Below are 15,377 nucleotides of genomic sequence, written 5' to 3'. Positions count from 1 at the left end.
TTTCAGTTTAAAAAATACCTTGTACCTTGTACATCCATATTAATGTCCTCCCTGAAGGAAAAGCAGCTGATCCAGTAGTTGAGGTCAAACATGTTGGACAGAGAGGATGATGACTCTGGATTTTCTGCAAAAGACAGTGATCTCTCTCCAGAGGTTCTCCTTGTTGTGTCAATAATCCTGAGAAACTCATAGCAAGCTTCTTCCCCCATTTCTATAACATAGTCCACAATTCTTCTGGTTTTGTCAAATCCATCACTCTCTGACTTTATTTTATTCACTTCTTCCTCTGAGAAAAATCCTCTCGTGGACAAGTTCTCCACAATCTCAGTAAACCCCTTTAATGTTCTCACCAGGTGGTCTCTGGCACTCCTGACGTAATCCAAGGCTGACTGAGATGCACAAGCCATGATCTTTACTTGCTGGATTTCAGAGGTCCTGTTCAGAGAAAAAAAATATCAGGGTGAACAACATGGATTTCAAACAGTGATTTATGCTTTGTGGCATGGAGTGTTCGGTTAAAGCAGGATAAAGCTCACCTCTCTTTTTAATTATCACTACTGTGCAAACAGATGACACTGATTAGACTGCAACACAGGATTAGATTTCTGGCCGGAAAACAGCCAACATTTAGTTTCTGTATTGGCCTTTGTTACGGCCCTAGCAGGGCCTCCTACTGAAGTTGCCTGTGTGGGCGTGTCCTACTGAAGGTCCTGTCTTAGGTGCCAACGTTTTTCTTTTGTACAGCTGACTCCTATCAGCAATTAAAGGTATTTAAGGCCAGAGAAAGAGGAGCTCTGGAGCCTGGACGTCAAGCTTAAGTTGTATGATCACGAATTAGAAAGGGTGAGTAAATTTAAGTTTCTTGGATTGTGGTTTGATGAAAGGTTAACATGGGCTGCACATATTCAGAAGGTGGTGGACAAGGGTAAAGAAGTGTTGAATATGAGGTGTTTAGTTGGGAGGGACTGGGGAGCAGATATAAAGTCTTTGAGGGCCATATGCACTGGGTTGGTCAGATCACTGTTGGATTATGGGTGTGTAGCATATAACTCAGCAGCAGACACAACTCTGGTAAAGTTAGACCATATTCAGTATCAGGCACTACGAATTTGCACAGGTGCATTTAAAACAACTCCAACAGCAGCTTTACAGGTGGAGATGGGAGAGATGCCATTGGGACTGAGAAGGGAGCAGCTCATACTTAATTATTGGGCTAATTTACAGGGCCACGGGAAGGATCACCCAACGCATGAAGTACTTAAACCTTGCTGGGAGAAAGAAAGGAGGGAAAAGAAGAGCTTTGGATGGATTGTGGGGAGACAACCAACAGCATTTAATCTGGATCAGTTAAACATTAGTCACAGAGTGCCGTTACCGGCAGTACCTCCATGGCTACTTCCTGATGCTACAGTCGACTTAACATTGTTGAACAAGAAGAATGAGGATAGGGCATTTACTTTTAACTCATGCGGTACAGGTTTACATTGACCAATATTATAGTTATGTTCAAATATATACAGACGCCTCAAAGAACACAACCGGTCAAACCGGTGTAGCAGTCGTGGTCCCAGAGTTTTCGGTGGAAATGGGTAAAAGGATTAGTGATGGGCTTTCTGTGTACACTGGGGAAATGATCGCAATATTATTAGCTGTTTAGTGGGTGGAGGACGTGAGACCATTACATGCTGTCATTTGTTCAGATTCAAGTTCATCATTGGTCAGTCTACAGCACAGTCACTCAGACAGTAGAGCAGATGTTTTGGCGGAAATTCAGCAGTCACTTCTCCGGATACGCATGATGGGACTTGCAGTCGTGTTTTTGTGGGTGCCAGCACACTATGGCGTGTGGGTGAAGGAAAAGGCAGAGTAGCAAAGGAGGCCGTAAAACGTGGGGTGGTTGACATGGCTGTTAGTTTTGGCCAAGCAGAGATAAGGAGTATGGTAAGGCAAGATATGAGAGCAAGATGGCAAAAGCAGAGGGAGGAGGAAAGGAAGGGACGATGGTTGTATAAGATTCAAAGGAGGGTGGGAGGAATGAGAAATGCAGGACGGACTAGGAGGGAGGAGGTGATCATATCCAGACTTAGATTTGGACATACTGGCTTGAATAATACGTTATTCATGATAAGGAAACATAGTACCGGAAAATGTGATTACCGTGGGGTAGAGGAAACTATAGAACATGTAGTGTTGCAGTGTCAGAGGTATCAGGTTGAGAAGAGACATTTGATTCAAAATCTTAGTAACCTAAAAATCAAACTGGATCTGGTTGATTTGTTGCGAAAGGAATCGGGAAGTAAAAGTTATCAGGCCTTATTTCAGTCTTTAAAAGAGGGGAACCTGTTTGGAAGGATTTGAGGATTTTTTTTTTTTTTTTTTTTTTTTTTTTGAGCGTTGTTCCAGACCACTCCATACCAGTAATGCATGGCGGTAATGCACCTTTCAATTGTTTGCCAACCGCCAATACAACTGTAAGGAAGAAGTAGTAGTAGTTCTGGAGCCAGAGGATCTGAGGATTCAGGAATGACGGACGATTAACAGCCAGGAGGTGGCAGTAATGCAACAGTTTTGGATGCAAGCTGCCGTTAAACTTGACTGAAGAAGAAGAAGCTCTGGAGCCAGAGAGCTGTTTTTGGTGGGTGCAGCTAATGAGCTGTCTTTGGTGATTGTTTACGCCTGCTCCGCAAAGGAGGATTTGACTAAACTTTTTTTACATTTCAGTTTACTAACTGATGCCTTTCCTTAATGGTCACCTCAATGCTCTATATGGGTTCTGGAAACAGCCTCCAGGAGAGGGGATGAGGAGATTTAGGAGAGGTTCAGAGTTAATTTTTGTTTTTTAAATATAATTTAAAAGAAAAGGACAGGCAATATTATCTTAAGATTAGTTGCCATATCAACATCTTATCTTAAACTTTAAACACATTTAAACACTTGGTTTTAACACTTGATAATCAAATTACTCTACATTTTGAAATCAGACTTGGTCATTTTTAAAATGATCTTGAGCCATAGCTCTCCAAGATTTCTAAAGCCAGTAGTGTGTGAGAATTAGACTGACCATGGACTGGAAGATCATCTTGACAGAGAACCAAGTAAAAGGCAGCCAACATCCAAAGGAGGGCTTTGAAGAAGCCTGCAGAACTAGTCCTGGAGACTAAGGATATTAAAAAGTTACCAAAGTTTGGTAACGGCAAAGATTAGCTGACTAGGTCACAGATGTTCGTCCTGAAGAGTAAAAGTTCAGACTATTGGGGAAAGAAATTAAGGTGGTCATACCAAATACTGACGTTCTTTGTAAAGTCCTTATTTAGACTATTCTGCACATTTCAATGAACCACTGTAACCGTTTTCCATTTAGCAAGAACATTTTAAAGAAACGAGGGCTGGCTCAAGACTTTTGACGAGTACTGTAATATTTCAAAGTATCAATTTGTTGAACCAACGTTATATCATTTTTTTCCCTTTTCTTTTTAAATAGGTCTACTTTATTTCTAGAAAACGGCAGTTTCATTTATGTGTATAAACATATGGAGCCATATTCTTGCTACAGAACTGCTACAAAAAACAGCAATGCAGTATTTAGCATGAAAATAATTTTATACTGTGAAATAAGTAGCAAAGTACTTATGCCCTACATTTGCAATGTGTCTAAAAAGTATGACGTTAAACTGTACCACTGATGTTTTTGCCATCTATAAACCTGTAAATATTCCCGCAGCTTAACATTAGTAAAGCAAAAGTGAAGGTGGCTCCAGGATTCTATGTTTCAGATCAACACGGATCACTTTTTGCCTCAGTTTAAACAAAGATAACAAAGCCAGTCATTTTATTTTTAAAGAGCTCAAAAATATAAAGAGGAGGAAAAACAAACATTGTAGATCTTCTCAGTTTTCCTCATCTGCAGACAGGCCCACTCAGAATGTGCACCTGCGCACTCTGATAACCACGTGGCCGCTGTTTTAAGGCACAATCTGCAGTTTCTGAGTGTGGAAAATAATCCGGTCTAAATGTATAACGACAGTCTACAGACCACAGAGTGAATTAAACCCAGTTTATTATAGCTGCTGTTACTTTGACATTTATCTTTGTGTAAAGTAGAAATGGCAGTCTTCCTGGACTCACAAGTAAGAATGAGAATAGTTTTATTGATCACAGGGGGAAGTTTGAACATGAGCTGTATGCTTTCACTTAAACTTTTTAATCACATTAATCGTGATGACGGCGTTAACGTTGACAGCCCTACAACAAACGCACAAAAATGATGATACAGACTTGTAATTTGCACCGATGTTTTTTTCTAAATTCGCAGCACTTGTTGACAGACATGTGACGTTCACAGAGCGACATTTTAGTCTAAAAACATATTAAAAGTGGATTCTCATATTCACGAGTCACCACCCGCGGCGTCCTTGAACACATCGGGCCGTTTTTAAACCGCACTTGAAACTTTCAAACGTAAATTAAAACCAACGAAAAATGAAAAGAAGTGAGCAATGAGCTGAGGTAAACAGGGCAGTGTCAGGAAGACACACAACTGACCTGAACACTCAACATCCCGTGAATGTGACAAAGTTTCAGCCCATTAGGAAGCAGGAACAAAAGAGACTGAAGATAATCCGGGTTTGAACAGAATCACGTCCCACAAGAAACAAACACATTTCCTCCAACTTTTTCCTTCTTTTTCTTCTTCTTCCTGATCGTTTTCTTCCTCTTCTTCTAAATTTTATTGGCGGTTGGCAAACAACAGAATTGGTGCAATACCGCCACCAACTGGTATGGAGTGTGGTCCAGAACGTCACTTCAGGATTAGATGCTATCATATAAATGTGTTTGTCTAAGAAATCTAATATTACCTGATGATTTTTACTTCGTGAATTGTTTCTAAGTAAATAATTTAACTCTAGTTTCACTTTAATTTGAGGTTTTGAATTAATTTTCTTTCTTCCACATAGTCTTGACACTGTAAGATAACATGCAATGTTACAGTGTTTCCCCTAAAATGAACCCAGTGTGATCAAATCTGACATGTGAAATGTTTGTTTCTTCTCTCCTCCTCCTGTCTCCTTCTCATTTCTCCAGTTTTCTTTTGGATTGAAAATGCAGCTTTTAATGAAACTGTTAGATTAATGCCTGCATGTTACATTGTGGTATTATCTGCTATTATGATCTGACAGTAAATAATATGTTGCGTTTATTGCACATTGCACAGACCAGCTGTTACACACAAATTTCAGGGTGGTGTGGAACGGTTTTACTGGTACACCGCTCCTCCGGATCAATCTGAGTCCTAATCTTCAGAAGCCTTTAACCTCACCTCTGCTGTTAATAACGAGCCTGAGGGCTTTGGTAGCTAGTATAACATCCACATTGGCTTTAGAAATCTTTCCTGGGGTAACTCCCTCCCCAGGTGGCGTTGTCAGCATTCCTTAGTCACCTTTACTGGTTATTCCTCCTTCGCCACAATGAGATGAATTTCTACAATGGCGCATAGTTACATTAACAGTAATAGGATTTTGTCTATCTATGGTACACACACACACACACACACAGTTAAATTAAACTACATATGCTGTATGCATGTTGTTCATTCCTAAGTTGTGAGTCTACACCAGCCATAATACTGTCTTTAGTTATTAACATTTGAAAGATTGAAGGCAGATGAAAAGTAAAAATTAGCTTCCTTTCCAGAAAAACACAAACTTCAGAAGTACAAGTACAAGGATCAGTGTGAGGACAGAGAGGAGGGAGTCCCTCCCTCTAAAAGCACTCTGTGTGGGGAACATGAGAGCCAGACCAAAGCTCAGAGGTGAGATGACCATCTCTAACTGTCCATGACTCTTCTCCATGTCACAGCTCAGCACTCACATGGTCACACTCAAAGCTCCAATAAACACATGCTGGATCCATCTTGTAGTGTGTGGGAACATATAACGCAGTGAAACGTGCAGGCTGTGATAAACACAGCCAGGCTCCACAAGAACATGAGAGGATAGTTCAGAGGTTTGATCTGGTTGTGAAATAAATCATTCAAACACAAATCAAAGCTGTAAATAATGAATCCCTTCTTCTTCTTCTTCTTCTTCTATCCTGGTTATTTTTCTAGCATCAAACATCAACAACTACATTACAAGTCGACCAAACAAGTGGCTCAAAGAGCAAATTTAAAAAAAATAACGATAATTCTTAAACATTTAGGCCAATTTCTTAGTATAACTTTTTTTCTGAGTAATACATGCTGGAGGCTGGTGAGTGCTGACAGTGAAGGAAAAAGTCTAAAGTATATAAATACTCATTATTTCTAACATTTATTAGCAATTTTACATGAATCATAACACAAATGAGTTTTAGAATGAAAGAAATGTATATTTACTAATGTAACACCAGTTATCATATTTATCTCACTCATAAGGTAAGGTAAAGATGTTCAATATTAGAGAGAGATGTCAATGATAATCATCTGTGAGCAGCTCTTGGTGAAAGTGGGGAGGAAGAACCTCCTACAGGTCAGATGTCTTTGGAGAGAGAATCCTCTGTGAGCAATGATTTAACATGATTTTCTCTCCATGTCTGTCAGAGTCAGTGGGAGAACCTGTTGGCCTCATGTCCTCCAGAGGTTTTCTGAATCCAGCTGTGTGTCTCTGAGGAGTAATCAGTCCATAGAGCCTCCGCTGTTCTTTGCTCCAGACATGTAAGCTGGAACTGAGTCCTTAATGCCACATTTGTGTGTTCAGTGTAACTTTCCATTAGGTTTGTGTACCTACAGCATGTCAGCTTTATGTGTTCTTACATAAACATAAAGCTGTGCATCAGAATCAGTCAGCAGCTTCAGCCTGCAGATAAATGTGTGAACAAAACAAGAAATATAATCACGACAGTTGATCAACTCCGTGTGATCCTGAGACATTGGTAGGAAAAACTTTCTTCATCAGTCTGACTGACAGCAAAGAGTTAGAGGATGAAGGGTTTAAATGAGGCTGCAGAAGAAAATAACTGTTTGTATTTATGTGAGATGATTTGAGGAGAAGTTCAGTAGGTGGAAATTCACACTGTATGTAACTTAGAGATAATTAACAAAGTTTAACAGAAAATGTGAGCATTGTATTTCCTATGACTTTGGAGAGAACAGTGAAAACAGTGTGTGGGTCCATCTGTAGGGCAGCGTCATGGTTCACAGTTCAGAAAGGAGAAGGATTAGTTTCTGTACCTGCTAATAACAGAGTAATGAGCAGAAATGACTCTAATATTTGTTTGTAAATCATCCAGAATTGTTGTTGTTTATAATGTGGTTATATGTTTTTCTGCATTTTCTGAACACAAAAAATATTTTTTAATTGAAATCTTAATCTTGATCCTGGGACTCGATCTTTCTGTCTGCTGCGATCCACCTCAGACCATCAGACTATCCTGAACCTGATCCCAGCTGTGTGTCCTTAAAGAGTAATCTGTCCATGGAGCCTCCACTGTTCTTCAAAAAGCAGATTATTTCAGAGATGGTGTAAGTAAACATCAGGTCATCTTCTTCCTCATGCGTCCTCATCTTCAGAATCATGCGAGAAGTCATGTGGCATTTTAGTTCAGTCCAGCAGAAACAGCAGAGGACATTTTCATGTATGATGAACAATTATGTTATTATGTGTCTTCTGAATGAGTTAGTAAACTCTCTGTATGTATTATTGTAGGGTCTACCTTACAACATAAAGCACCTTGAGGCGACTGATTTGGTGCTATGTCAACAAAACTGAATTGAATTGAATAAACTTGTTCTTGGTCATCTACTTCTTTATCTGGCAGACATGACAGACCAGGCTGCTGTGAACCTGATCACAGCTGTGTGTCTCTGAAGAGTGATACCTCCATGGAGCCACCGCTATTCTTCAAGAAACCAGCATCAACCTTCAGATCAGGAAAACCAAAGAGGTGAGCTCTCCTGGAACGTCCATTAGATCTGTCGCTATAATTACCTGGTTCCCTGTACTCGGGTTTAAGCTGATATTTAGACCTAAAATGGTTGTAAAGATTAATGTGAGTGTTAGTGGGACGTGCAACTTCACGTAGCAGTGAGACCTGAAATCAGATTTTGTTAGTTCGGTTTAACTAAGAGACTCATAAGTAACAGACACCAAAACAATGCTCAGAGGTGGTTAAAGCTCTGAGGCAGAATTCTTAATAATAATGGCAGCAGATGAGTTCATCTAGTAGATCTAGAAAAAATATTTTAGAGCAAAACTACAGAATGCCTTTTATGCATCTCGGTCTACTCTCAGCGTTCTGGATTGTTTTTAACATTTAATTGTTTAATTTTTAAATTGTATACATTTATGATCTAATTTTCTCTGGGATGGCTCATTTTTTGCTTACCAGGATCTGTCAAAGAACTGTCTCCAAACAGACACGTAGCTGTGAGTCTGTGAAGAGTGATGCATCCATGGAGCCACCACTATTTTTCAAGAAAAACATTATACCCTCAAAACCAGGGAAACGAAGGAGGTACGTTTTCCATCAGTACCGTCTCATTAAGTGGCTGTTTGCTCTGTACTGAGGTGTAAGTAGGCATCTACGGTATACTAAAAACACCTCAGGGTAAAGAATAATCTAAAGAGCAGTGTTAGTGTAGTGTGTGTGAATGTCTGTGTGAATGAGCTGAACTTGTAAAGCACTCTGGGGTCCTTGGGGACTAGTAAGGCGCTATAGAAATCCAGGCCATTTTTACAGGCCATAGTGTATGTGTTATTTCACATAACAGCGAGACATGAAATCAGGTAGAGGAACTCCAGTTTGAGCAACACAGTCACAAGTTTGTTCTTCAGATACCAAACATTACACAAAGGTTCATAAAAGTCAGATATAACATATGAAAAGTAGTCATGACAGCCATGATCTTCTGGCAGAACTTCTCTAAAGTATGAACATATCAGTGCAGATGGAGCATTTACAACCATTAAACATAAAGTGGTAATTAGCTGAGTAAAATTTATTGTGCAAAGAACGAGATCTCTAAAACCCCAGATAAGCTTCTCAGTTTAAAATGAAACCCTTAGAAATGCCTTTAACACCAGTTTTAGTAACATACTCTGCATACTTTTAAAAACAGGATAAAAAATAGTGAAATCTGAAAAATCTTTTGTGATTAATTTTATTAAAGGAAGAAACATATCATTGGCATTCATTCAGCAAGTTTCAAAACTGGTTTCAAACAGGAAGCATGTGAGACTCAAACAGGACAAAGAACTTAGAAAAATGAGGGTTTAAATACACATGAGATAATTAGAGAAAGAGACAGCTGGGAAACAAGGTGCAGGTGAATGGGATCAAGTAACGAGCAGGGGGTGGAGAAAACTGAACATAATGCACAAGAGACTATGAAAATAACACACTGCAGTTTCATATAAACATGTTGTGGTTTTCCCTACATTCAGCTTGAGAGTGTTATAATATGATGGTGTTGCTTTGACTGCACAATCCCACGAAACGATATAGAAAATATGTAAAATATATCAGCTGTGAATAACCTCCTAATTGCATTGTATAAAAAATAATGATTGTCTGTAGGTGTAGGGAGCGCTGTTTGCATAGTCGCTCATTAAGACAAGGTTAATTCTGTCCATTTGCAATTACAATTGCTTGACTAGCTAACTAAATAGATTCTGCACATGAGACAAGTGTCTGTATTTGCATTTGGACTGTCCCTTTCACACTGCAAATTTTTAAATTTAAACAAATCACAAGTGTTAAACTGAGATTAGCCACAACTTGAGTAAGCAAGCATGACTAATTTATTTGAAAGCTTAAATGGCACATTAATAACCAGGTGACCATTTTACGTGGCTGGATGTGTATGTGGAAAGATAGTGTAATGTAATTGTTCATGATTCCTCCACAGAGTGGACCAGCAGAGCTCAGACGTTCAGCGTGGTCAGTCTGCCCAGCAGCATCAAACACAGCTGGACTCCATATTTATGGTCTGTACATGTACAACAACTACTTTCACATCTATTCTGTTCACAATCATCTCCATGCTGCTCTTTGTAGACCAGTGGATTGTCAGTGTGTCCAACATGGATTGGATGTTTGGCTCCATGATTTCAGTCTGATTGGCTCATTCATAATGTATTCTGTTCCAGCTGCTGGAGGACAACATCATCACTTTTGTGAAGAACGAGCTGAAGAAGATCCAGAAGGTTCTGAGTCCATATTATGAAGGCAGTGAGATGGAGGATGAAGCAGTATTGCATTGTGAAGATGAAGAGCAATGGAGGAGCAACAGAGAGGCAGTTCTGAAAATCACAGTAAACTTCCTAAGGAGAATGAAGCAGGAGGATCTGGTTGACCGTCTGAAGAACAGTGAGAATTTCTCTAAAGATTTTCTTTTGCTGAGTAACTGGAACATTTACTAATGTATCAAAAGAGAAACCCACATGTGTTGAAATGCTTAGGATTTAGGGCATGAAATTGTTGTCTGAACTTTCTAAACATTTAGTTGGTATATTTGTTCTGTTGTTCTTTTAGGAACTCCCAGCAGAGTTTGTCAGCAAAACCTTAAATCTGCTCTGAAGAAGAAGTTCCAGTGTGTGTTTGAGGGCATCGCTAAAGCAGAAAACCCAACCCTTCTGAATCAGATCTACACAGAGCTCTACATCACAGAGGGAGGGACTGCAGAGGTCAATGATGAACATGAGGTCAGACAGATTGAAACAGCATCCAGGAAACCAGACAGACCAGAAACAAGAATCAGACAAGAAGACATCTTTAAACTCCCACCTGGAAGAAATAAACCAATCAGAACAGTGCTGACAAAGGGAGTGGCTGGCATTGGGAAAACAGTCTTGACTCAGAAATACACCCTGGACTGGGCTGAAGACAAAGCCAACCAGGACATCCAGTTCATATTTCCATTCACCTTCAGAGAGTTGAATGTGCTGAAAGAGGAAGAGTTCAGCTTAGTGGAACTTGTTCATCGCTTCTTTACTGAAACCAAAGAAGCAGGAATCTCCAGGTTTGAAGACTTCCAGGTTGTGTTCATCTTTGATGGTCTGGATGAGTGTCGACTTCCTCTGGACTTCCACAAAACTACAATCCTGACTGACCCTAGAAAGTCCACCTCAGTGGATGAGCTGCTGACAAACCTCATCAGGGGGAACCTGCTTCCCTCTGCTCGCCTCTGGATAACCACACGACCTGCAGCAGCCAATGAGATCCCTCCTGACTGTGTTGGCATGGTGACAGAGGTCAGAGGGTTCACTGACCCACAGAAGGAGGAGTACTTCAGGAAGAGATTCAGAGATGAGGAGCAGGCCAGCAGGATCATCTCCCACATCAAGACATCACGGACCCTCCACATCATGTGCCACATCCCAGTCTTCTGCTGGATCACTGCTACAGTTCTGGAGGATGAGCTGAAAACCAGAGAGGGAGGACAGCTGCCCAAGACCCTGACTGAGATGTACATCCACTTCCTGGTGGTTCAAGCCAAAGTGAAGAAGGTCAAGTATGATGGAGGAGCTGAGACAGATCCACACTGGAGTCCAGAGAGCAGGAAGATGATTGAGTCTCTGGGAAAACTGGCTTTTGATCAGCTGCAGAAAGGAAACCTGATCTTCTATGAATCAGACCTGACAGAGTGTGGCATCGATATCAGAGCAGCCTCAGTGTACTCAGGAGTTTTCACACAGATCTTTAAAGAGGAGAAAGGACTGTACCAGGACAAGGTGTTCTGCTTCATCCATCTGAGTGTTCAGGAGTTTCTGGCTGCTCTTCATGTCCACCTGAGCTTCATCAACTCTGGACTCAATCTGCTGGAAGGACAACAACCAACCTCCAAGAGGTCAAAACCAAGATACTTTACAGAGACGCATTTCCATCAAAGTGCTGTGAATAAGGCGTTACAGAGTCCAAATGGACACCTGGACTTGTTCCTGCGCTTCCTCCTTGGTTTTTCACTGCAGACCAGTCAGTCTCTCCTTCAAGGCCTGCTGATACAGACAGGAAGTAGCTCACAGACCAATCAGGAAACAGTTCAGTACATCAAGGAGAAACTCAGTGAAAATCTGTCTGCAGAGAAAAGTATCAATCTTTTCCACTGTTTGAATGAACTGAATGACCGTTCTCTATTGAAAGAGATCCAACAGTCCCTGAGCTCAGGAAGTCTCTCCACAGATAAACTGTCTCCTGCTCAGTGGTCAGCTCTGGTCTTCATCTTACTGTCATCAGAAGAAGATCTGGATGTGTTTGACTTGAAAAAATACTCTGCTTCAGAGGAGGCTCTTCTGAATCTGTTGCCAGTTGTGAAAGCCTCTAAAAAAGCTCTGTAAGTACATAGATAGCATTTATTTATGAATGAAAATGATACAAAGTAGCTTACAACTAAAGAAAAAGTAGAACACTATTGTTCTATATATTATATTATATTATATTATACTATAATATGTATTTTGTTTGTCTCTTTAGGCTAAGTTGCTGCAACCTTTCAGAAAGAACCTGTGAAGCTCTTTCCACAGTCCTCTGTTCCCAGTCTTGCAGTCTAAAAGAGCTGGACCTGGGTAACAACAATCTGCTGGATTCAGGCGTGATGCTTCTCTCAGTGGGGCTTGAAAGTCCTCAGTGTACACTGGAAACTCTCAGGTCAGATAAAGAGCTTTTTAAACTTACATTTAGATAGGAAAGACATGGTTATAGCTTACTCTCTTTCTCAGTTATTATAAGCATAGTATAATTATTTTTTCAAAAAACGTTAAAAACATTTGATCATATTTGAAAGTTCTGAGAATCTGCTAAATTTGTGGGACTCTAGTTTGTCAGGCTGTCTGATCACAGAAGAAGGCTGCACTTCTCTCGCATCAGCTATCAACGCCAACCCCTCCCATCTGAAAGAGCTGGATCTGAGTTACAATCACTCAAGAGGCTTCGGGATGCAACGGCTGTCGGCTGGAATGAGTGATCCATGCTGGAGACTGGAAACTCTGAGGTATGGAGAGTCTTGTGACAGCCACACATGAATAGATAGAGAACACACATTAAGATTAAATTTTAAGTCAAGAGGATCAATTTTACTAAATAGTTTTGAAAAATAATTATTTTCATGAATACTTGGGCAAAGAAATACAGAAGTCTGGTGCATGGGCAGTGACAGTGCAGCCTTCCTGAAGCATTGCACAGAGGATTTTGGCCCACACATACCCCAGTCGGGGTTATCTTTGGAAAATTTAAATACAGTGAAGTGGATAAGAGTTTTTTTTTCATAATCTTGACACACTCAATTTGCTGGTGGGATTGTAGCACGAGACAGGTTATTTTAACGTGTTTCAGGTGAGAGCGGTACACAAACCTTATAGACATTTTGATAATTACAGGTTAATTTAAGCTGTGTCTTTGAGTTCATTAGTATAAGATGAAATATGAAAGCTAACTGAAGCTAGCTGCTATAAGTAATGTGGAAATGTTAACTTTGTAATTGTGTTCTTCCTGTCAGCAATCATGTCTGAAGGCAAATGGAAACATTTGGAGTGTAACAAGCTATAAAACTAATGTTAGTCCAACCCCTTTAAATGTTAAGTTTTCTGGAGTGCACAAATTTGAATACAGAAGACAGCCAAGGTACAGAAATAGCTGCAGAAATGCATCACCTACAGCATGTTCCAGATGGTGACCGCTGTAAAGATGCTGAAAACTTTCTGACAACCAAAGAAATGTGGATTGTAAGAGTCAGAGTCCTATTTGTAAGATGTGTGGTAGCAGGACCTTTCTATTCCCATTTTGTTAGCAAAGTCAGTGTCTAACAGTGTGTGAATGAGAGCCATGTAATGTCTATGTGTGCATGCTGAGACTGTGCAGGTCTGACCCCCCTCCTCCTTTCAGGGTGGAGCCTGCTGGAGTCCGATGGTTGACACCAGGTCTGAGGAAGTGTAAGTGTATTTTTAATGTGATTCATGAAAACAAAAAAGCCCACACTCAACCATCTTCAAACTGTCACATCACTCATTCACATCTCTGATGTCAGGAGTAATCATCAAAGTGTCAATCAATGAACAGATGATGGATCAATAACTGCAGCTGGATTGTGTTTGTTCTCTCCATCAGATTCCTGTCAACTCACAATCGACACAAACACAGTACACACAAACCTCCAACTGTCTGACAACAACAGGAAGGTGACACATGTGGAGGAGGTTCAGTCATATCCTGATCATCCAGACAGATTTGATCAGTATCCTCAGCTCCTGTGCAGAGATGGTCTGACTGGTCGCTGTTACTGGGAGGTCGAGTGGAGAGGAATGGTTGATATATCAGTGAGTTACAGAAGAATCAGAAGGAAGGGAGACAGATATGACTGTGAACTTGGATTTAATGAACATTCGTGGAGTCTGAGCTGCTTTGATCACGGTCCTCATGCTGTCTGGCACAATAAGACTAGAACAACAATCTTCCCCTCCTCCTCCTCCTCTGTCTCTAACAGAGTAGCAGTGTATGTGGACTGTCCTGCTGGCACTCTGTCCTTCTACAGAGTCTTCTCTGACACTCTGATCCACCTTCACACCTTCAAAACCACATTCACTGAATCTCTTTATCCTGGATTTGTTTTTGGGTCAAATTCTTCAGTCTTTCTGTGTGCAGTCTAAAGGCTGTCCTTCTTTTACAGAAACACTTCAGAAGTCAGCTTTTCAGCATTTTTAAACAGGCTGTTTGTTATTAAAGGTTTATTTTATTGTTCAAGTGTGATGTAAGTATACAGTATAGTGTTGTTATAGAACTGGTGTTCCTTCTAATTAGTTTTGTTGCTCATATTTTTTGTTGTGTATTCTCTCCTGTTCCCTTCAGGCACTACAATATCAAAGATCAAACGGTACACAATTTTTAAATTCAATTCAGAATGTCTGTATGGTCTCCTGAACCTTCCTCCAGTATTGACTAAATATTTTTTAATCAGTAAGCATTCTTTCCACAATGATTCATAGATGTTCTCACTATCAAAATACTCTATAGTTATGTTTTATCAGTCTGGTTGCTAACTTTCTCTAAGCTGACACTACAGACATCTACTGGATCCACTCTGACGTATGTAATCCTCTAACTTATAAGTAATTGCACAATATACCAACAGTTACATTGTTAGGGCCCTGAGTTAGTTAACTTAATTGGTTTTTATTGTCATTTTAACACATTGGATTTTAATATGGAACAGCAGTGTAATCTCAAACATAGCACTTTAACATCAGCGAGAGGGCGATTGAGAAACCAAAATCAAAGTTTTTAAAAATTATTTTGCAATCTGAAAGTTAATTTAATATTTAATCATTTAGTTTTAAAGGCCGGGACACCGTCTATTATTTTAATTCAGAATTGTATAAAATCTCTTTTTATGGTTTCAATTATATATGTTA

At 40.0% G+C, this 15,377-nt stretch overlaps 2 protein-coding genes across 2 annotated transcripts in view; one reads left to right on the top strand and one right to left on the bottom strand.

Moving 5' to 3' along the window:
* The window catches only part of LOC148103108 (uncharacterized), a 28,513-nt gene extending 24,467 nt beyond the window's left edge, over positions 1–4,046 (bottom strand). Inside the window, exons 1-2 of the mRNA XM_087838674.1 lie at positions 3,875–4,046; positions 26–435 (exon numbers count right to left, since the gene is read on the bottom strand). Of these exons, the coding sequence (XP_087694800.1) occupies positions 26–435; positions 3,875–3,876 (412 nt within the window). The 5' untranslated portion in view covers positions 3,877–4,046. The remainder of the gene's footprint in view (positions 1–25; positions 436–3,874) is intronic.
* Positions 4,047–6,397: 2,351 nt separating this feature from the next.
* On the top strand, positions 6,398–15,304 carry LOC118455531 (NLR family CARD domain-containing protein 3-like). The gene is made up of 11 exons (XM_087838470.1): positions 6,398–6,691; positions 7,394–7,498; positions 7,795–7,920; positions 8,365–8,490; positions 9,884–9,962; positions 10,125–10,344; positions 10,510–12,307; positions 12,448–12,621; positions 12,791–12,964; positions 13,855–13,901; positions 14,077–15,304. The coding sequence occupies exons 1-11, from the start codon at positions 6,567–6,569 to the stop codon at positions 14,613–14,615; spliced, it is 3,513 nt and encodes a 1,170-aa protein (XP_087694596.1). The 5' UTR covers positions 6,398–6,566; the 3' UTR covers positions 14,616–15,304.
* The last annotated feature ends 73 nt before the right edge of the window (positions 15,305–15,377 follow it).

This window comes from Neolamprologus brichardi, chromosome 3, assembly GCF_056152115.1.
Source record: "Neolamprologus brichardi isolate AB-2024 chromosome 3, ASM5615211v1, whole genome shotgun sequence".
Classification (NCBI taxonomy): domain Eukaryota; kingdom Metazoa; phylum Chordata; class Actinopteri; order Cichliformes; family Cichlidae; genus Neolamprologus; species Neolamprologus brichardi.
The sequence above is the reverse complement of the archived record's forward strand: the minus strand, read 5'-3'. Positions and strand labels throughout refer to the sequence as shown.

What these genes read in the sequence shown, in the direction of transcription:
- LOC118455531 (XM_087838470.1), top strand. Translation starts at nt 6,567, where the DNA reads ATGTCTGTCAGAGTCAGTGGGAGAACCTGTTGGCCTCATGTCCTCCAG. An exon ending in CTGTTCTTTGCTCCAGACAT is followed by an intron (nt 6,692 to 7,393) that starts GTAAGCTGGAAC and finishes GATCCACCTCAG; the next exon opens with ACCATCAGACTATCCTGAAC. An exon ending in AGATCAGGAAAACCAAAGAG is followed by an intron (nt 7,921 to 8,364) that starts GTGAGCTCTCCT and finishes TTTGCTTACCAG; the next exon opens with GATCTGTCAAAGAACTGTCT.